This window comes from Terrapene carolina, unplaced genomic scaffold, assembly GCF_002925995.2.
Source record: "Terrapene carolina triunguis isolate 2854851 unplaced genomic scaffold, T_m_triunguis-2.0 Scaffold192, whole genome shotgun sequence".
Classification (NCBI taxonomy): domain Eukaryota; kingdom Metazoa; phylum Chordata; order Testudines; family Emydidae; genus Terrapene; species Terrapene triunguis.
Window position 1 is genome coordinate 21002390 of NW_020664543.1, and position 23200 is coordinate 21025589.

General features: G+C 47.2%; 1 protein-coding gene across 1 annotated transcript in view; it reads left to right on the forward strand.

The window, feature by feature from the left end:
* Nucleotides 1-20942: 20942 nt before the first annotated feature.
* LOC112119054 (heparan sulfate glucosamine 3-O-sulfotransferase 3B1-like) overlaps nt 20943-23200 on the forward strand; it is a 46893-nt gene continuing 44635 nt past the window's right edge. The window contains exon 1 of the mRNA XM_024217601.3: nt 20943-21835. Within this exon, the coding sequence (XP_024073369.2) occupies nt 21309-21835 (527 nt within the window). The 5' untranslated portion in view covers nt 20943-21308. The remainder of the gene's footprint in view (nt 21836-23200) is intronic.

A 23200-nucleotide genomic window follows, 5' to 3' on the forward strand; every position in this document is an offset into this window, starting at 1 on the left:
AAGCTCAGTCCCAAAGAAATGTTTGGTTTTGGGTGTTTGTTTGAGAATCCAGGGAGATTAAGACTTGTGCTGTTAGCAAAAGCTTTTCAAGACTTTTTTGGTGGTGAGAGATAACATATTATCGGGAAGAACTAGGAAGGTCTTGAAACAGAGATACAAAAAGGGTAATTAACTAAACTGCACTCTCCTACCCCCCCCCCTTGCTTCAAAGAGGTACTGGACTGCATCCAAGGTGTGGAAAGTGTTAGAGTAAACAGCAAAGAACAGGCTGTGAATTTACTAACAGCTTGGAGGATCCTAGTCATATCTGTATTCCAGCAGTGCCTAGAGCCCCCAGCCAAGATCAGGCCCTCCTTGTGCTAGGTGCTGTACAGGCAACCCTTGCCCTGACGAGTTTACAATCCAAATAGACAAGACAGGGTGGGAAGGAAACAGACACTGCAAGGGGAAGTGACTTGCTCAGAGTCACACAGCAGGTCAGGGGCAGAACCGTGACTCGAACTCAGGTTTCCCCTTGTCCAGCATCCCATCCACCAGACGAGAGGGTCCCAATTTTTTTTTTTTTTTTTTTTTTACTGCTTCCCCCTTCTCTATGGAAGTCACATAACAGCTCCCCACCTCCTTCCCCCACCAAACTCCTGCCTATCCAGGGCAGATAGTGGCACTTTGAGGGCAGCAGGCAACTCATGCTCGGGGCAATGGCAGGACCTGGTCAACTCCATCCCTGGAGGAGTCCATGACAGCACAGCGCAAAACGGACCAGGGCTTCTTGCCCTCCCTCCACCTTCCCAGAGTTTCTTGCACCCACAGGTTCGGGAGGGTTTAAAATATGCAGGGCTGCAGCCTACCGGGTGTCCGGGCCAGAGCAGGGCAGCAGTGGGGAGAGTGAGCAGGGAGTACCCAGGGAAGAGAGGATGGGGAGAAGGCAGGGCATGCCTCACAGTTTGAAAACTGATGCACTAGCCCATACTGCCTCCTGCAGACCCAAGAATTCAGAGCCCACCTTGGTAAGGAAGGAGCCCCCATCTGCAGAGTGCTGCAAGAGGGAACTGCAGTAGATGGTGAGACTGGAGAAACAATGGGCCAGATTGACGCCCCACACACACTTCACAGAGCCACACAGCAGGGGAGAGAGGAACCTTCCCAGTGGAGAATTCCCTCCATCGTCCCACTGGGGATGGAGTTTGCTCCCCTGCCTCATGGAAGGGCCACCCCAGGGGATTTGCAAGAGGCCAGTGCCATCGGCACAGCTTTAAATCTGGGTGGCCCCAGCCCCAGCTCCCTGGCAATCCTGTTCCATTGCAGGTGCAGTAGCGGAGCCACCCCACAGCTCTGACTCCCGCTCCCCTATGGCTGTGTGGAAAATACCCTGAAAGGTACCATAGCCCCAGGACTCAGGGAGCGATGGGGATCCCCATACTGTGCCTTGCCAATGTGCCACTCTGTGGGTCTGATCCTGTGCCCATTGAAGTCAATGAGCATCTTCCCATTCCCTTCAATGGGCGCTGGATCGATCCCCATGAGCTTCCACATTGTATCTGTTCAGTCTGACAAAAACCATTTTGTTCTTCCTTTGCCCCGAAGCCCCTCTTGCTCCTTCACTGGGGGACTGTACCTGTAGCATCTACTGTAGCCACACCTGGCCTTTCCCACAATAGGGGAAATTAAGGAGACAGAGCCTTGAGCTAAGGAGAAAGGGGATGACAGAGATGCTCCCTGCTGAGGCCTGTAGGCCATGTTCAGCATTGGCTACCCTATGTTTAAATCAAACACCTTCAGCTAGTTTACCCTGAAATTGCACCCCTTGCCCCAATTTAAGGGGAAAGTGTTGGGATAAGAAACTCAATGTTTTTAAATCAACATAGTTATCTCTTAATAACAGCCCCTTACTTCAATACAGTGAAGAACAGGAGCAATCGAAATCTCTTCGTATCATTAGTTCTGCTTATTTACCTGTTACCTATCAGCTCCAAATTTTTGTAAAGAAGTAAATAGACCACTCACCTTTGTTTATAGTCAGCTTTCACTTGCTGGGTCTCGTGCACTAGCCCAGTGCTGCAAAGCTTGGGTAGGGAATGCTGCAGAGGAAGGCTTGGTTCTAAAATCAGTTTTCAGTCGGGCTTTGTTTAAACAACAGATGAAGGGAAACGTTTCAACTGGGCTTAAATTTTGTAAAAACGACACTTCACTTGGCTGTGTCCCTCAAAGTCAAATGGGAGCTCAGCTCAAAGGAGTCCAGCTCAGCATCATCCCATGCTTCTCTAGTACCCCAACTGGTAGGTTAGCAGCAGCTGTCTGGCTGATCAGAATGATTGCCTGACAGGTACTTACATTCAAGAGCAGTGTGGACAATACAAATATCTGGATGGGTTAGATGGAGACCAAGTTAGGGCTTGCCTGTGGCCAGATTGTTATGCATTTCTCTGTTTCAGTCGTGGATCTCAGTGCACTAAGATTCATTACACTCACAATACTCCTGGGAAACTGGAACATGTTATACCCCATTTTACAGAGGGGGGAATTAGAGCACAGTGACATTAGGTGATTTAATCAATTTCTGATAAGGTGCTAGCAGTAGGACCCAGAACTCCCTGTTCTAAGCACTGGGCCACGCTCTTTTCCTAAGTAGTCAGGGCATGAGTAATTGTTCTCTGTAGCTGGGCAGATGAAACCCCACAGGAAGCAGTTATCATCCCTTATCTGTAGGAAAACTGAAGCAACCTGCTTATCTCCAAAGAAATATCCATTGTCCAGGTGGCCACCTTGCACACTCTGTTCTGAGATGCATAGCAGCAGAGTAGGAGTATAAGAGACTGTCCCGATGCACTGAGATCCAAGATATAGATCACACAATGGGGATTTAGGAGACCTTTTAAAAACCAAGAGCGTGAAATTCTCGCAGTTGCTGCCCCCCCCCCCAACTCAACTGTAATTTAGAGGATTTTGTTTTGAATAATCATATTCAATTGGTGGGGGGAGAAGTGGTGGCTGGTCCTTTGTTTTAACCACTTAGTGCAAGACTATCTTTGCTGGAAGGGGCTTAAATGCAACATTTAACCAAATTAGGCCCCTGCCTTTAATATCATTCAGAAGGGGATTCTGAATGGATTCCCTGGCCTACTTCAAACGACTGCGGCAGCACATCCACTGCTGTGTAGATCATTCATGGACACTACAGGAGATGTAAAAACATCTGCTGGATCCATGCCTGATCCTTTCAGTACAGTTACTCCCCTTGCTAATAATTGTCTGTGTTCTGTCATCTAGAAAGGGACTTTGTATGTCTCCCAGGTATTCTGATGCTAATTTGTTTAGTTAAAAAGAAAAGAGGCTAAACAGATGTGAACCATTTGGTTAGGTTGTAGTTCATTTGTTAGGAAGTGCAAAGGGTTCTTGGCAGGATATTAAATATTACCTTGGCTATTCACAAACACTTCATATTTCAAGAGAGGAAGGGAGGCAGGGGCTGCACTCAATAAATCAGCCTTTTCAAAGAGACAGAAAAAGGCAAACATTTGATAAATCTGTGTCATTACACTTAGAGATCAAAGGGGTTTACACATGTATTTATGCAACTGGCAACCTAGGAGACAATAATAACAAACATAGATCTCTGACAGCTTTACAAAAATAAAAATTAGGCTGTTCTAATCTGCAATTATCAGGGAAATGTGCAACGTAGGAGGTTGTTAGCTGCAAAGCTTTTTAACTTGGTAAAGCTGAAAATGATGAGAGATTGTTAAATCGTTAATAGCAACAATTAGCAAGTTCCATGCACAAGAGATTGCAAAAGCCATTATCTTTTAACATGCGGGGTGTGTGTGTGTATATAGACACATTTTTATATACATGCGCGCTATAGTTATTGGGAATAAGAATCAGAGAAACATGTTTCATAATGTGCTAATTACCATTATAATATTCCTGCAGAGGCACTGTATGAATGAGCCTGAGGGATCTTTGGAAGACTTTGTGATTTCCATTCATAACTATTTTTCCCTATTGAGTTAAAAATGCATCTTATCTCTTCAAGAGTTTGGAACTCATGGATTGAGCCCCGAAGGAGCCAGGTAATTGTTCCCAAATTAGGCTGACTAATTTTGTACAGCTATGTAAATATGGAACCAGAGAATGAAACTGTAATAACTCATTGAAGAAGCTGAGAAGACCCAAAAGGAGGATAATGCAGACAATGGGGCAGGGAGAGGGACCAATGAGGTTGCTGTGGGCACTGAAATCCAGCACAGAATTTGGCTCAGGAATTGAAATGTGTCCAGAAGAAACAAGAACCACCACGCTACACTGAAGACAAGAAAAAAAATTCAGTCCCATGGAAATGAAGCCATGAACAAAGCAATAGAGGCCAGAGAAAGTAAAACAGTATTCTGTCATCTAGTCTTTTCCCTGTGGCCAACTCCTGTTCTCCAGTTCCATTTTAAATGACTCAAGCAATTTGGTTTCTACCAGTTCCTCTGGGAAGCTTCCATGGTCTATAGATTTCACTGTTTGGAAACTCTTCACAGCCAGCCTGTATTTTCCTTTACTCAGTTCCATCACATCACTTCTACTTATACCTCCTCCTCAGAGCAGCTTAAACACCGTTCTCCATTTAAGTTGGTGGTATTATGCTAGTGGTGCATTTGGCCTGGGCCGTTTAGAGAAATAGGCATTAAAGCTCCATGGGCAAATTAGGAAGAAAACCAGTGATTTCAACTCTGTTGAGTGAGATGAACACCTAGAGCCTGATGGCATCTCCACTATGTTTCAGAGAGAACCAATGAGGCACAAGGGAGGCGCATTACATCATCAAAACAACTCCCATTGGCTGAACATACCCCGAGGGCATTGATATAGTATATAGTGACGTCTGACAGCCCATTAGCCATTTCCTTGGTGTAACGTGCACCACCGCATGTACACATCATTCCCCCCTCTTCCACCCCCATCCTTCTCAGGAGTTGGTCAGAGGTGGGAAGTCACTTAAAAGCTACATGATGTCTTCCACGCCAGTGACTGCACCTTCCTGAATTCAGATTACCTTCCCTCTGGTGATACCATGCCATCCCACCACCAGGACAACCCAGGCCTCTGTATATTTTGGCAGTGAATTCTGAAGAACGGGATTTGCATTCACTTTTGATGCCATTTCTCTTGCCCAATGTACACGACCTGCGCTGCATGCCTTCTGGTTCCTGGGTTAATTTTAACATGTTCGTTCGTTTTGACCCACAAAGTCCTAAATGGCCTGGGACCGTCCTACCTAAGAGACAGCTCTCTCCTCACTGCCCTGGGACTGCACTTGGAATTGTCGGGGGTACTTGAATTGGAATCCCCTTGCTATGAGAGACAAGGAGGCTGCTAGGCGGTTCTCCGGAAGGGCCCATTTGTTTTGCCTCTCTCTTTCCCAACTCCCCTCACACTGGTCCACACTAGCCCCAGTCTGCTGACCCATGGGACATGCTACAAAGCAAGTCATTTGTAGGGGAGGAGACAAAGTTGTGAAGCTTTCTAGTGGCTGATTTTAAAATTTCTAACTTTAGTAACTGTTGTTTAACATCCTTTTGAGATACTAGTGGAATGGAAAGTGTGTTATGGTATGACTGCATCTGTTTTTTCTCTCAACTACAGAACAGAAATATTTATTGAACACTTCTGCCTTTTCTGCATTATTACGGTTAAGTCTACCAGTTCCATCTAGTAATGGACCAATACCATAGTTAGGTTTCTTTTTGTTCCTAATATACCTACAAAACTCTTTCTTCTTGTCCTTAAATCTGCTGGCCATAGACCTCTCCTTCAGTCCCTTTTCTTCCCTTATCAATTTTCTACAGTTCCTAGCTTCTGATTTATATTCATTACTATTAACTTCCTCTTTCTTCCATTTGTTGTTTGTTTTTTATAGCTGCCTTCACTGACCTTCTAAACCACATTGGGTTTTTTAACCAATGTGACCTTCTTCCTCAATTGTGGCTTTTGGGGTATGTAGGAAAGTGTTCTTAAACCATTCCCAATGATCATTCACATTTTTCTGATTAAATTCTTCCTCCCATATGATTTGGGTCAATTGTTTTCAGCTTTGTGAAACTGGTCCTTTTAAAGCACTGTGTGTGTGTGTATGTGTGTGTGTGTGTGTGTGTGTGTGTTATATATATATATATCACTGGTCTGGTCTTTATTCTGTTTGTACATTATATGTGTGATCAAGTCATGATTACTAGTACCTAAGTTACCATTGATTTTTAGTTCCAGTTCCAGTTGGATGTAACACTTTGAGTAGGAAATTGTTGTTTATAATAAAGAGATTCCAATTTCCACTTCCAAGCATCAAAGAACAATTTCAGCAAAAAATATACATCATTTTGAAATGAAGATGTTCTGTGGCTAGAAAAGGGGCATCTGCTCCCAAACCACATAAATAATTTCTTATTCGGTAGCACAACCCCAGGAGTGACCAGATGAAATTGCGGGGGGAGGTTGGGCTAAATACTAAATGAGTGGCAAGGACCATGAATTGTGAAATAGTCTCTCCAGGGAAGTGATGGAAGCCATATCACTACACTGCACACAGGATTGGAGAATAGTAGGGAACAATCCTGCACTGATACCAGGTGGGTGGCCTAGAGGGGCTGACAGGTCTTTTCCATTGCCTCTATCTGAAATTCTCTAGTTATTCCAACAGGAAAGTTGACAGGATTCTCCATGTTCTTTCCTGTTGCAACAGGGACTTTTAGACTGTTGGCCCACCTCCATCTAAATGGTGCTCAGTTGAGTACCACACTGGCATCATAGCAAGAGCTCAAGGGCTGCTCAGAAAAGCACATAAGCACATGCTTCACTTTAAGCCTGCAATTAAATTGCATTGATTTCAATGAGAAGTAAGTGTGTGCTTAAGTGTTTTCCTTAATACCATGATGCAAACTGGAGATGTCCTCTTTCATATAGCCCCATGAAGACTACAGATCCCAGCATGCTGTGCTCTTTCTCTCTCAGGTCAGAGCATGCCATGATGTGAACTGCAATCCCCAGAGGATTTCACTTCCAGATACAGCTGAGGACAGCTCACAGACCATACTGGAGAGCTCTGTGGGCTGCATTTGACGTACAAGCTGCATTTTGGCTAGAATTAAGCAGACAGTTCAGTGCCATGTCAGCTGTAAGGAATGACAAGTGGGTCATCCTCTCGTCCCTGCCCCTGGCTTTGAATTTACCAGTATAATTAAATGCAGTGAAAACTATACAAGATTCCACCCTTCTTAGATATTAGAGGCCTGCCCCAAAGTATTTCCAGCTGACCAAGTTCAATTGTTAAGGTCTCCAAAGCAAGGACTGTTAGGTTTGTAGACTGTAAGCTCTTTGGGGCAGAGACTGTCTTTTTGTTCCATTTGTACAGTGCCTGGCGCTGGGGCTCCTAGGCAATATGGTCATACAACTAATAATGAATACAGTGAGAGTGAGCCTGTAGGCACTACTACAATACAAACAATAGATCATTCTGTCGCACCTTTGCAAGGAAGCCATCTCCATTAAGCAACCAGTTTTTGTCATTCCCTGGAGAAGCTGCATAAGACAGATTTCTCTGTAACTGCATCTTGGTGATAACAATTTGTCTTAAAAGCTGAGCTCAATTTATAAGATATAAGTAAATGCTTTATGGGCTCAGAAACATCATTCTGTGCCATTTTGTTGACTTTAGCCTGGTTAGGTTTTGCCATGTGCAAGGAGCAACAAGACCCTGGCAGTCAGAAAGGCCTTTAGAAGTAAGAACAAAAGCTGAGTTTCTATGAGAGAGCACAGTGTGTGTGTCTCTCTCCTGCACTGACCTGAATGCAGAATGGCTGCCTGACTCCACGGACAGCAGAATCTTTAAAAATGTAAAGATGCAGTGCACAAAATAAAGGAATAATAGTTACCTAACTAAATATACTACAATCCTAGACTGACAGGCCAGTTTCCATCATCTCTTGAACAAATGCTGCCTATAATATTGATTTATAAACAGACTGTGGGGAGTCTCCCATCTAATTTCATTTGCTCTGAAGCGGCTGTCACAATTACTATAATCAAGCTGCTGATATAGTACAGCACTCTGCTAGCTACAAGCTGTCCTCTGCAGCTCTAGCTTTGCTACATATGTTAGAAAGAGAGAAAATATCGTTCTTCTGGGATTGTATTTTACCAGAGCTTGTTTGATGCCATCACCGGCTTTGGGAACATAATCAGATCTAAAGTGCCTGCAAAGATTTAGGAAATGTCTCTGAATTTTTACACAATGGCTGAAATAGTAAACACTAGGGTACGAGTTCTTTAGTAGGTAGGGTGCAGTGACGGTGATCCCAAAAAGGACAGGCATGCAGCATGGTGCCCTGAACTATGACTCAGGAGCCTAAGGTCCATTTATGGCTCTGCCACTGACTTGCTGTATGGACTTGGGCAAGTCACTGTGTCTCTCGGTGCCTCCGTTTCCCCTCTTTTCCTATATCCGTCTTGTCTACACTAGAAAGCATTTACCATTATAGCCATACCAGCAAACCCACCTAGGGAGACACTGCTTATACTGTCCTTTTGCCACCATGGCTTATCCCTCAACAAGTTAAGCTATAACCAGCCAAATGACTTTGTTACCAGTATGACTGAGTCTGCACTAGAGGAGTTTGTCGACTTAGCTATGTCGGCCAGGGTGTGATTTTTTTCCACACTCCTTACTGAGATAGCTATGCCAGTGCACCCCCTTATGGCAGGATGCAGTATTGCAGGGGTTCTTTCACTCTAGTGCCCCCTTGTCCCACAAGTCTGCTGCTGCTGTGGTCTCCCCACTAGCCAGGTCACCTCCCAGTCCATTCTCCTTCTGAGGTTAATGGAAAAGTCCCAAATAAGAAAACCCAAAGTCTGGTAGCCTCTAAGCCCACCCCTCCGCCTCTGTTTGGGGCTCATAGTTCTTGGCCTCTTTCACTTTGGATGCCTGTACTTTCCCTCTTTGTTTGAGGGAGAGAAACCTGGGCTCACCCTCTCCTCTGGGTTGCAGCCAAGTGGCCCTGTTCTAGGCAGCTAAGGACTGTTCCTTCAGTCCCTCACCCATTTCCCTGAGCTATTCTTACCTTTGCCCTGTGGTCAGCATCTTCACCAGGTCTGCGGACTCTGCTATCCCCACCTTCGGTCTGTGGTTCCTCACGGATTCCTCTTAGCCAGCCATAGAGTTGCTTCCTGGAAGCTGCTCCCAGCCCCTCTGACAGCAGCGGGGCTCTATTCTGAACAGTCCCTCTGGTTCTCCCCTGGAAGCAGTCGGTATTTCCCTCCTTCAAACAGGAGTCTCCCCCTCAGTCCTGTTTCTGGGGCTGGGGCTGGATTTCAGGCTGTCTCCAGTCTCCAAATAGGAGTTGCCCCAACTCTCCTGCACAGAGCTGGGCTAGTGGTTTAGGCAGTTCACTCATCCCTCGTGGCAGACATCTTTCCCCCCCAAGCTCTCCTCCTCAGAGCTGGCGTTGGGATTTTAGGCCAGCTACCAGGCTTTAGCTAACTTTCCCTTGAGCTGGGCACCCTTGCCCAATTAGTCCACCAGCTTGGAGGGTTCGGCAGGTAGCCTTCTCCCAGTGCTACGTGCCCAGCTATGACTCAGGCGGGAGCAGGCAGAATATACGCTAATCCCCTTCTCCCATCTTGCTCCCCATTGGTTGGGTGAGCAAAGGTAGCCTTCCACTCTGCAAAGTTCCTGGTCGCAAGCCCATAAAGAAATAGCAATTGACTTTCTTCCAAACACTTATTCCTGGGGTTGCTTCCTCTCCTCCAGTACCTCTACTGTCCTAGGTCTTTGTATAACCCCAAAACTTCCAACATCTTAAAGAGCCATGACACATAACTGAGGGGGGGGGTGCTGACCACTAGGTAGTGCTGCCTTTAAGGGGAAGACTACCCAATCACAACGCGCATAAGTGCTTTGTTGCCTGGGATACGTCATCCTCACCAACATGCAAAATTGAGATCTACTACTAGCTTTGGTAGCTCCAGCCAGCGAGGATTGTGATTGTATCAGTTCTGCTAAGCTACACAGGGCCAGGACAGGTTGGTAATAGGAGGGGTTATCTTAAGCAGTCTCCCAGGGGCAGTGCGGAGTGGCACTGATGCTTGAATAAGTGGTACTGTTCCCTTTGAGACAGTAGTGTCCAGTGCCCTAGCACGGTGTTAACTGGCACTATGTTACTGGAGGTGCCGTCAAAGTCCTGAGTACTTGTAGCCCAAGGCACTTTTTGCTAGAGCAAGGTGATATTCCATGTGTCTACCATTTTTGAGCAGATACATTGTGCCTCTCTATGGCTTCGAGATAGCTAGATATAGGATTCTCCTTTACTTACTGCCTACAGTGATATATAATGTTGCAGTGCACTGTTAAACAACTGCCAGGTTACCACCCCAGAGGTAGCTGCATCTTGTTTCAGCCACTACTGAAATGCAGCCACCTCTGGGATGAAACCTGGCAGCTGTGGAACACAGCACTGTAATAGTATATACGTTTTATATGTGGTTTATAAACGTCTTCGCAGTCCACTATAACTCGTGCAGTATAAAGTCCTGGGAATCCATCAGTGAGACTTAGATAGTCTGAATTCATTATCAAGGATAATATGGATTTGTAAATACAGAGAGCAGGCTCCACTATGATGGACAGTCAGAGCTTTAAGGAGAGCTAACAAAAGAATTAGAGAAACAGGGTTAAGTTACTAGTCTAGGACTCAAGAAACATAACTTCAGCTCCCTGCTCTGTCACAAACTGGTTAGGTGACCTTGGGACAGTCTTTCTGTGCCTCAGTGCCCCAGCTGTACAATGGGGATAACAGCACTGGCCTCGCTCATAGGTGTGTTGTCAGCACTAAATACATTCAAGATTGTGAGGTGCCCAGATACAAAACAGACAAGAGAGACCGACATTCCATGAAGTACTTGTTGTATTCCAGATGTTTCAACTGTCTGACCCAACTCTGGTTCTGGTAATTACATCATGCTTATCTAAACTCCTCCATGTAGATTCAGTTGGGGGAGCTGGTCTTCATTTTCTCATTTAACATACTGCTTATATTGTGTGCAGCTGGCTCAGAATGATAAATTCCACACCAAAGGTGGCTACATTTCAGGGTTGGGATGAAGGGAAGTTTAGGGCCGAGACTTGCAGCCTTACTGTAGTGCTCTAGATAACCAGTGAAAATTATTAGTATTGTACCTTATGGCAATCCAACATCCTTTAGAGTCAATGGAAAGACTCACTCAGACTTAACTGGAAGTTGGATTGCACCTTTACAGTGCCAACTACCTAGGGCAAGTTGTCAATCATAAATTGTCTAATCCCTGTTGATTAGAAAGCTCTGTAGAGGATCCCTAGGCACTGAAGAGAGCAGAGATTTTTAGACCATGTAAAGGCACCTATTAGAACTCTTTTCTTGGCTAGGAAGCTGTGCATGATAGTCACCATTTTTCATAATAAGCTAAAGCATAACTTCATGCTCACTTGGAACCTAATAGGAGTTTCTGTCGCAGTTAAGGAGGTCTTCAGTAGTTGGCCCATGGTTTGTCAAGGTCTTTGGGGGCCTTCTGGATAAGCATTGTCTTAAGAGTGTAGGATAAGATTTTTCCAAGGAGCCTAAGGGAGCCAGACACCAAACTCCCACAGGCTCCTTTGAAAATCCCAGCTGTAGAGGATTCCCACGATCTATATGTTTGCGCAATTCCTGCCCACCCCCAGTAAATTTTGAGGTGAAATCCACCAGATTCTTTCTCCAACAGAAGAACAAAGAGAAATGTCATATTTCAATCTTATCTAAACAAAACACTTTAACTCAAAATTATTAAAACACAACAAACAAAACCAACAACAGTAACAATGAATAAAAATTTTAAAATTGTGTCATTTCTTGCAAAATGGAAATTCTGGTTCCCACAAAGCTCTAGTGGGACACAGAAGCATGTGTTTATATGCATGCAAATAAACGTCCACAGATTAGACCATGATTTCCCCTTCTGATGAATGTGTATAATCAACAATACATATTAGACCATAAGAACAGCCATACTGGTTCAGACCAATGGTCCATCTAGCCCAGTATCCTGTCTGCTGACAGTGGCCAATGCCAGGTGCCCCAGAGGGAAAGGACAACAGGTAATCATCAAGTGATCCATCTCCTGTCGCCCATTCCCAGATTCTGGAAAACAGAGGCTAGGGACACCATCCCTGTCCGTCCTGGCTAACAGCCATTGATGGACCTATCCTCCAAGAACATATCTAGTTCTTTTTTGAACCCTGTTATAGTCTTGGCCTTCATGGTGTGTTACATTCACCTGAATGGGAACAATCTAGAGAGGAAAGCATGGGACCCAGCTGGGAGAGCTGGGAGCACCTCACCTTCCTTGGAAAACCAAGAAAACAAGCCATTTCTTCTTCCAAGCTGCTTCCCCCATTGTGTAGTGTATTAGATCAAAATTGTCCTGGAGAGAGAATATAGAATTCTATATAGGCCTCCCAAAAAGACTGGAAACAGGTCAGTTTAGATAGCCTGAATCATGAAATTTCTTTTTATTGACAGAGGAAATGTGGTTTCTCGGTTTTACTGTCTCTTCTTGCTGAAAGATGAGGGGCCTTCAGTCCTCGGTTCATAGTAACACGAGCTAGCTGGACACAATCAGTTGGTCCTGATGTTCTGGAAATCTTGCCTGCTTCCATCTCTACAGGTATAAATCCCCTGTGGGATTATCACCACCACGGTCCCAGAGCAATGCTAAAACCAAGCACTCTGTCGAACAATGCCACTTTCTCCAAGAGCGTCCAAGTCCACCACGTGAGCTGCAGGGAATGCACAGGACACCAAGAACAGGTAGGAAATGCTGGCAGGGTTTTCATATTGATGCTTCTGGATTGGCCAGTGCAATAATATAGGAGAGTAGAACATGGCTGTGTCAGTAGCAATTCATACCTCTGTAAGGCTAGAGTGGAAGGGATGTCATGGGCCTGGCATGGAGTTGTCACCAGCAGGAGCCATAACATGTAGATCTTTCACACCCGGAGATAAACCCCTGTTAGAAGCGGACACACCTGACCACCCTATCTCAGTTTCCCCTCCAGGTCTGAGGTATGTGGGGTGGGAGAGGGAACTATCCTACCAACAAAGAGCCTCTCTTCTCAGACCCCAATTTATTCCCATCCTATTGTTTCTGCATCCACCCCTCAGGCTTCCGCAGCCCACTCTCCAGACTCTGATCCTGGTCCTTCAAAACTCAAATGTCATAGCAGACCCCAGACCTAATCCTCTGAGGCAACTCCCTTCCCAGAGCCTCTGTGGTCCTTCTTCCTCTCCCCTTTGATCAGGGGATTCAAGCAGTCCTTCCCCACTCGATGCTGGCTCATTTCTCTGGATCCTTCCCTTCCTGGGGTCAAGCAAGCCCAGCCAGCTGCTCCTCTCACCAAACCTTCCACAAAGAACTGTTATATCCTGCTTCCCCTGCCAGCCTTGCTCAAGCCAGATGCTCCCTTGCGGGATACAAATGCCCTGAATATCTGGCCTTAAAAGGTGCTGGCCCTTTATGGGAAAGTCCGGCCAGCATCCTGCTCCACTGCCATAAGTATCTGAGGCAGCTGTCCAGGCTTCAAACCACTGGGGAGGACCATGCAGTCCTCTCCTGTCAGGAAGCACATGGCTGGGTGCTGGCCCGGCTGAACACAGCTGGGCGGAAAATGGATTTTCTGTCCCACAAAACAATTTTGTCCCAAACTGGGACAACACGAGACATGCAACGTTCAACATTTCTGTAAAGTAATGTTCCAAAAAAACCACCCCCAAACGTTCCAAGTCAATTGAAATCATTTCTTTCTAGTCCGACCCTTTTGACATTTTTTATTTTTTTTTAAATATCATATACAAGTAAATGTCACCGTCAAAAGTCATTGCAAATGAAAAACTGGAATTGGTCATGTTGAAACCGGAGCTTTGTTCTGATTCTGTTTCTCAATGAATTTGTGCCTACGTCAAAATGATTTTGTGACCAGTTCATCGAAATGGCATTTTCTGACAGAAAACTGTTTTGAGGAAAACTTTGTGACCAACTCGACTGTAGAATCTTCTTAATGGCAGCCCCTCTGCCAACAGCCTGTCTGCTCTGAGTAAAAGAGGAGCCATCAGCCCTTTGGGGCAGAGACCGTGTCTAACAGCGTGTTGGTACCATGCAATACACAATGGGGTGTGGGTCCTGACTGTGGCCTACCATCAAATACATAATACAAATGCTGAAAATAAATATAGTACTGAATAAAAATGATCATCACCACACTTCAGTTTTACTCCTCTTCTCTGAATCTCTATTTGGCAATTTGCATTAAATGAAAAGAGGGGAAAGTCTGACCCCACTGAAGTCAATGGTAATTTTGCCATTGACTTCACTAGGGCCAGAATTTCACCCAATATCTCTACATTTCACCACTGTGTAAAACCTCCTTAAATGCTATTTACCCTCGGGGCATCAGCCAAACGCACCCCTGTTAAGCTGAATGTTTGCTAATACACTACAAGCCACACAGGCTGCTTCAGGGGGAGCAGGGACTGAACTCAGCTTGCCCACCGCTCAGGCTATTACGCTAACCACTGGGCCAGCTTTCCAAGAAAGAAAGACTTAGGGGTTTGAGTGCTTCTCTATGCACTTAGTTTGGAGCTGTGGGCTTTCTTTGCCTCGGCTTGTGGCCTGTGCGTTAATCCACCATTGCCACAATCACCCCAGTGTAACACATTAACAAACAACATAGCCGAGCTGGTCTTTTTTCATTCTATGATCGTCGGATATTTCCCACACTTTGCTCACTGTCTTAAAATGGGAGTTCTGTGAAAAGCTAGGAAATGGGCTATTTGGGGGAAGAGATTTCTGACAGCAGACAGCTCTTAAATCCAGCAGGAAAAGCGGTGACAAGATCCTGTGGTTGGAAGCTGAAGGTAGACAAAGTTTAACTAGCAAGAAGGTGCAAAATGTTACCAGTGAGGGCAATTAACCTTTGGGAATACTTATCTAGGGCTGTGGTGGATTCTCCAGTGCCTGGCGTTTTGATATATATTTCAGAAGAGATGCTCTAGCTCAGTCAGAAGTTATGGGCTTGATGCAGAAATTATTGGATGCTGTTCTTTGGCCTGGGTATGCAGGAGGTCAGACTAGATGATCAGAGTGGTAATTTCTAGCCTTAAAATCTGCGAATCTATTGATATTTTCACCATGAACTGAAACCAAACAGACTGTACAGCACATTTTGTAGTATGGTAAAATGCCTATCATTATGTTGCTATTTATTTTTACATGCTTATCCTTGCAGGTTTCTGTAAAAATAATAGACAAGATCTGTGTGGTTAAATATAATGTGAAATGTTTCTTGATGATGGGTTTTTTTAAAAAATATTAAAACATTTTTCTGATGCATTAAGCAAATGTCCGGAATCAGTAGTTTATTCCCTTCTCATACAGCCAGGCAGTCATGTCACCAAAGTAGTATCCTTGGAGCGGGTATTGAGACAAAACATCATAATATCACAAGAGGGAATCTTTGAACCCTCTTTTACAATCTGGAACTGGGCAGGCAAAATCCCCATTGACTTCAACGGGAGTTCTAGCTGCGTAAATACAGCAGGATCGGGCCCTTTTGTACCTTATTTAGGTATTGTTCCTACTCTGGATGTGCTGGAATTTTGCATTAGCCATCAAAAGCTAGATAAATAAATACGAAATGCGACTATTCCTTAGAAAACAGGCATCATTCAGTGTCGGTTGTCCCAGGTTCCCTCTATTCATTACACTGGTTATTGCCTCAACTCCCCCCAGCCCTGTTAACCTTGATTATTTTGGCATGCTAAGAAGAATAAACAGCTCTCACGCTGCAGCTTCCCCAGCGCGGTTCCTAACCAGATAACTGTGAGGAGAAGAAAGAAGTGTTTTGCCCCAGAATTTCGCCTTTCAGACTTGGGTAAAGCATTGCTGAGTGTGTAACACTCCAACTGGATTAGTGGAGTGAAATTTGCCCCTAACAGACCACAGCTTTCAGTGTGTGCACCCAGAGGCAACACAACACTATTGAGGGATTCTCTTTTCTTAAACCCTTTAGAAGTTGTTTTGCATGCACATGTCAAGGCATGGGAACAATTTGAGACTTTTCCTTCTACCGCTCTATAAGTAAAGATTCCCTCGATCCGAGGTCCGGTTCCACTGCAGAGTTTGGTAACAACGGGACGCTTAATTATGGAGAGCAGCCGAAATGTATGCCGTGATGTACTCCGCTTCCTTTAAGGGGAAGTCATCCAGATTTCGTCTTTCCCACAAAGAAGATCTGGAAGGGGAACAAAGCTGGAGACGATAGAGTAGCTAAGAAGGTTTGGATTGAGGCTGGATATGCGCCATACAGCCACAGGTACAAGAAACAGTTGTCTTAGCTGTAAAAATAATTCACAGCCTATGAGTTAATGAAGTTTTGAAAGCCCGGGACAGCTGCGAAAAGCATAGGGTGACTGTATGGAAACAAGGGATGTCGCCTGCAAGTGACCTAGTGGGGGAATTGGTTCGGGAGGTTGTTGGTTTTTTCCAAGATTATAAAGAGAAATCAAAGCAGACTTGGTGAGCAGTCAGTGACCTTCGCTAGCTGGGCATGTGGCTTTCTCTGTCCTGCTTGCCAGTCCTCCTGGGAAGAGACAAAAAAGGCCGGGTTGGATAGAGGGGAGTTCTGTCACTGCATCGTAACGGATCAGAGAGCAACGAATTGCTCTCGACTCCTTTAAGGTGCTGCTTTGATTTGATTGATCTTATGGATTTATTTATTGCAGCTAGGAGAACCGGGGGCCGGAAACCCCCCAGGGTTGAGGGTTAAGATGGGTAAGGAATAGTCTAGAGGGAAGTAGCCCGATCACAGTGGCAACCACATGGTGTGGTTTGCCAACTCTCGCTGGGGGCTGGGGAGGAGCGCGGGCAACCCCTGACTTGCACCGATTCCTACCCACTGGGCTTGCCTGCTTTGGCAGATCTCTGGGCTGTCCCGCAGCGAAAACCAATGTTCTGGGCGGGGGAACCCCTCGGATGTGTGTTATTGCCGTTCGCTGAGCGACTGCTATCATAAAGAGCGCCCTGATCCGGGGAACTGGAGACACTAGCCCCTGCTGGCTTCAGTGTACCTGCCAGCTCGCCTCAAAGCTTTTCCGAGACAGGTTTGCAACGAACTGAAACTCAATCGCCTTCCTTTCCTGGCCGAGGGACACACTAAACTTCCCTCCTCCAGCCAGCGGGACTGTGCACCGCGGAGAAGAGATCCCTTTGCATCTCTTCTCTTGGGATGGCCAGACAATGGCTTAGCGCTGGGAGTCATTTGCTCCGTCCCAAGCACCAGTTTCCGAGAGGTGACAAACATAACCGCACAATCCCCTGGAAGATCCCGAGGTAGCTTTCGATGGGCTAGGCGGAGCTAATCGGTCGAGCACACAAGCTACACACACGGTTTCCTACCGATAAAACTTGGGAGTGTCTCTTTGACAAGTTTTGGGGACTTATCAACCAATCCTCTGTCTATAAATCAAGACAAACAAATTGCAAATGTCTGTGTCAAAAAGGGGGGAAATTAGTAACTCCATAGTTGCTGTGGCCAAAAGAGACAGATATTTGCACTGGGTTATTTTCACTGCGAAATTGACATGTTACAACTATAAGGCGATCTTAAACGAGTCCGGCTTGTTTATATTGTGTAGTTCTCTTTTGTTCTTTAGAGTAGGAATACAAACACGTGTTCGTTTGTTTTTTCCTCTGGCCTTTCCTCCTTCAAGGGATCATTATTCATAGATTCATAGATTCATAGATTCTAGGACTGGAAGGGACCTCGAGAGGTCATCGAGTCCAGTCCCCTGCCCGCATGGCAGGACCAAATACTGTCTAGACCATCCCTGATAGACTCTTATCTAACCTACTCTTAACCTACCAGGTATCTGTGAAAAGTAGGGACGGGACATTAATCTTTAGAAAATTTTTTCCCCTCCTCCTCTAGGATACAAAATGTTGGTTTAAAAAAATCAACCTTAAAAGTGATAACGCAGATTCTATTCAGGTGGATTCAGATCTGATCTGCCCTTCAGTCGCTGTAAGAATTATTTTTAAAAATGACCTAAGGGTAAATAATGATTATGTTATGCGAAATATCTTCAAAAGATTTAGACAGAGAAACAAGTACTTAAACTCGCCAGGAAAAAAAATCAGATTGTCCTTTTTTCCCTTTTAAACATTATTTAAATATGTCTAGAGGCAAACAAAGTTTAGCTAGAACGTTAGCTGGGCAAAATACATTCAAGGGCCCAATCCTCTCCTGTTGAATCCATTGGCAAAACTCTCTACCCACTTTAGAGGGAAACGACGAGTAGTGATGATCCATAAGTAGAAATGTATTTTCCTTAGGAAGAAATGTTAACTTTGAAATATTCTTCTTTCTTCCAGACACCCTCTCCCCACCCCCACTAACTCCTATGGAAACCCAGTGTTGAGTTTTCTTGTAGCGCTTGTTTATTTTCACAACAGCAAATGAAGACATAGGTAACTAAAAATGATCCCGGCTGGTTTAAAGCCCCAGGGAAGAAGGAAAATGTTGATTCCCCTTAAGAACTTCACAAACGTTGCCTTTTGTGTGCCCGGAAAACAGGCGTATACATATAAAATCAGAGGCTTTGTGCCGGTCCCCTGTCGCGAAGTTGAATTTGTCTCGAAGTCTCTCCCTCCGGGGTTGAGCGCTGAACATCTTGTTGCCTGGGTGTGGGTGTGATCCGCATTGTCCCGCCAACCTGGCTCGTTGATCTAGGCTGAGGCTAGGGACCTCTGCTTGTTTCAGAAAATTCCTCTGGCGGAGTTTCCAGGGGCTGATCCGCCCGCCGCCTGGCTGGACGGGAAAAGGCCATTTGAAGGCTGCATTTTGCCACGTTCAAGTGGATCGTTGGGAAACCTGTTTCTTGGCCATCCCGGTTACGCCTGTAATTAGAGCCGCTGGGCAGCCCAGTTGCGGCTCCAGGCAGTGGACAACAGAGCAGCTCTCCCCCGGGTAGCCCCATTTTATACACGGGGCAAGATTCCAAGTCATTCTGCAGGCTAGCCACAGAGTGAGGTGGGCAGATAATCCCCGCGATTACCCCTAAAAACGCTGCCTCTTTCTCTTTGTAAACTTCAGCGCACTTGCTGCAGTCCTGAAGGGCCTTTAATGATTATCCCGCTATTAGGGAAAGACAAAAATAATGAGGCAGCCAGCTTCTGATGAATACAGTAGCTTTCTGCTCTATGGCGGGGGCATCTTGCTCTGCCATGAAACAACACAACACGAAACAGACCGATCTGGCATCCCGCAGAAAAAAGAAAATGAAATCGTTAAGTGTCTATTAGAAATCTATTTTGCAAGTCGAACTAGGTAGGTCTTGTTGGTTTTGCAGAAAGAAAGAAAGAGAGAGAGAGAGAGAGAGAAAGAAAGAAAGAAAGAAAGAAAAAGAAAAGAGTAACATGACATGCCAATATTTTTCGTTCTAAATCTTGGGAGCATTTGTCCATGGGATATACATTCTTCTGCCCTCAATATAAATATAAAAAGCATAACAATTGTATCGAATTTATCAGCGTATTTCCCCCTTCCCTTCGTGCATCTAAGGCACGTTACTTCATTGAAAAACAAAACACCCCCCACTAACGTCATTAGCTCCCCGTTTGTCTCTCTCCTTGGCTTCATCTGCGGTTACAGTTAAAAGTGTCTGTCTGTAAAGGACACTTTAAAGTTCGTCTCCCTCCGTGAGCAACCCCACCAGGCTAGGGCAAAAGTGGGGGAGACAGAAAGAAAAACGAAATGTTTCCAGTGAAGGTAGAGCGGCTCCGAAAGCGAAGCCCCCAAATGGAAACTGCGGGCAGCGATTCGCCAGGAGGAGAAACGAATGGCCTCCCGTGAGGTAGTTCTGAGGTCCTTGCGCTGTAACTTGCCTGCCCTGCACCGGGGAGCCAGGTTGGTGCAGAAGAAAGTCCCTATGGCTGGGAGCAGCACTATAGACTATCGGAGGGAGCCCTATATACTGCTGGAGAGAGAGCTAGCTAGCTATATGGCTGACTGCAGGGCTATATACAGTACTTTTGGGAGAGGGGGAGCACTGTATATATAACTGGGAGGCGGTACTATATATATTGCTGGGGAGCAGTGCCATATACTTCTGGGGGTCGGGGAGCTGCGCAGATTGGTGGGGGCAGCACTACATATATTGCTGGGGAGCAGTGCTATGCACTGTTGGGAGCGGGGGCCCCTATATATATTGTTAGTGGCAGAGCTCTCTATATACACAGCTGGAGGGTGGGCGCTGGAAGCAGCACTGTCTGCTGCTAGGCGTCTCCTTTCCTCTTCATCCACTAACCGGGTCCCTTCAGCCAACTCAATTCATCATTGGGTTGATGACCTTCCCCGGACGATCCCTGCCTTCCGGAGCCAGTATCCCTCCCCCCCTTCATAACCTCCCTGTGTGCGCGGGCTCGCAACATCTGGCTGCGTCTCGCTGCACATCTGGGCGGGTAACGGGGCTGTCTCCAGCGCGCAGCCCAGGCTCTCTGGCTGCGTGGCTGAGCGTGGAGGAGGAATGAGTTCGGGGCAGGGGGTTGCTGATCCATTCTCCCCTTCTCCTTCCTTCCACCCCCCACTCCCCCAAAGAGCCTTGACTCCTCAGCCGCCCCTGCCCCTTGAACGGCTCATTAGCCAATTAGAATCACTAATCACCTCCAGCCGCCCCCAGTGCCCCGCCCCGCCGGAGCAGCCTGCATTCCCGTTGGCTGCCTGGCTATCAACAAATGAAGCTAATTAGCATAGGGAGCCCGGCTCTTATAGGCCACCGGGGCTGCCTATCACGGGCGCCCGCTTCCCACCCCTCCTCGCCGGTCTGAGGGGCTGCCCGCTGGAGGCCGGCTCTCGGGCAGTCCGGGGGAGGCTCTGCGAGGGGCCGGTTGCATGCACGCTCCCGGGGAGCAGCCGCGGGGCGCTGGGGAAGAGGCGGCGATGCTGGGCGCGTCGCGCGGAGCCTGCTGAGTGACTTGCCCTGGGGCAGTGGCCGTGCGCCCCGGGGAGCGCAGCATGGCACCCGGAGCCTCCCCGCGCTAGTCTCTCTCGGGGAGCGCAGCCCGCCTATGCGCTGCCCAGCGCGGCTCCTGAGCGGCTGGGCAGAGGGGCACCCCCGCGCGGCGCTGGGGCTCGACTGGCGGGGCCCGGGAGCAACCCCCGCGGCGGTGCCCGTGCGCTGAGCCATGCTGCCCGGCGTGCAGGCGGGCATATGGGACAGCGCCTGATCTGCTGCCTCGATGCGCCCAGCGCCCTGCAGCCGCCGCCGCTCCTCCCGGTGAGAAGGAAACTCCTGCTGCTCTGCATCATGCTCTTCCTCTGGCTCTACATGTTCTACTCGTGCGCCGGCTCCTGCGCCTCCGTGCCCGGCCTCGCGGGGAGGGGGGCTGGGGAGGCTGCCGCCACCGCTGGAGCGCACGGAGAGGGTCTCCAGGTGCTTTCCAAGTTGCTGCGCCGGGCGCCTTCCGGAGGAGCCAAGGGGCTGGCGGGTTCCGCCGCGGCTTCCCCCTCGGAGCCGCGAGAGGAGCAGAGCGCGGCGCCCGACCCCACCAGCCCCATCTCCAGCTTCTTCAACGGCTCCGGCACCAAGAAGCTGCCGCAGGCCATCATCATCGGGGTGAAGAAGGGCGGCACGCGGGCGCTGCTGGAGTTCCTGCGGGTGCACCCCGACATCCGGGCCGTGGGGGCCGAGCCCCACTTCTTCGACCGCAACTACGAGCAGGGCTTCGCCTGGTACAGGTACCCCCCTGCCCCCACCCCTCCCTGTGCCTCCCGATGCGTGTGCGTGATTGAAACTTAACCCCTCCGGGGTCACTTGCACCAAACCCATAAATCACCTTCCTCACCCTCCGGGCCATTTCTGCTTCATTTCCCCCTCCAGGGGAGGGGGGGCTCCACTTACACCTTTTGTATAGATCCATAATTTATAGCCTCAGATCAGCAGCAGGAGTCACTCCCCTCCTCCCCCAACTCTGAACATGCAAGAGATGCTGCTCCCGGAGCTTTCCCTAGCGTCGCTCCTTGCAGCAGACCAGGGTCTAAATTAGGTGCAGCTCCGGGTTGGATTTTGCCCTGGCCCATGCTAGACCCATCCAGTGTGTATTTTTCCCGTTCTTATTTCTCCAGCCGGACAAGATTTCCTGCAAACTGCCCTCTGTGGAAATGGGTAGGGAGTTCTGCTTTTAAAAAAAAAAAATAAAAAAAAATCGAGATGTTCCCTGGGGATTCCCATTACCGCAGAGACTCCAGGAAAAAAAAATTAGAAAGTTTATTTTTCTTCAGTTGCCGTGCAGTGGTTTTACTGCTCTGCTATCAGAGGGTGGGATTGTTTCTCTCTTAACGCGATATAGAAATTGCAAAAAAAAAGTCTCGTCTCCCTCCAATTAAATTTGAATCCTGGAGAACCATTCAGCTACTTTCTACTATCCCCGCATGAGGGGGCGAGCTACACTAGGGGAATGCCCCAGAGGGGAAGCACTCTGATTAGACCCGTTCTTTGTTTCTAACAAATCGGCGAAGGAATCAGGGGGTATCTGGTTTATCGAAGGATCGGGCGCACAGATTCTGCTGCTATTTCAGGCATTAGCCATGTGGGCCACGGACTTCTGCAAGAGCAGGATCTGCCCATAATTTGTAAGATTACCCCGAACGGTTCGGATTGATGTTCTAGGTCAGGCTGTTGACTGACAACAAGTCAAGTGCTGTGTCCCGGTTCTGTTTCCTGAAGGCAGCTCAGCTGGTGATCAAAAATCCCAGATAAGGCAGCTGGGAAAGTTCCCATCATTTAGAAGATGGAAAGTTATTTCTGTCGTGACCGATGGGGCAAGGGAGATGCCCCTTCCCATCTTGTACCGTTTCGCCAATAGCTGCTTTTTCAGGTTCGGCATTTGCCAGTATCCATATAAATGTGCCCCTTACTTCAATTCCTCGCATGTAGTTTTGGCGCCTGTAGTTTGCTTTGGCAAGACGGGGTTTGATCGCTGCGAGGAGGCAGCTGTAGCATGGAGCAGGGATGTAGTGATCTCTGTTGGGAAGAAAGGGACACTGCAGCATCTCTTCCAGCGCATCAGACCCTTCTCGGCTCCTTCTTTGCAAAAGGGAATC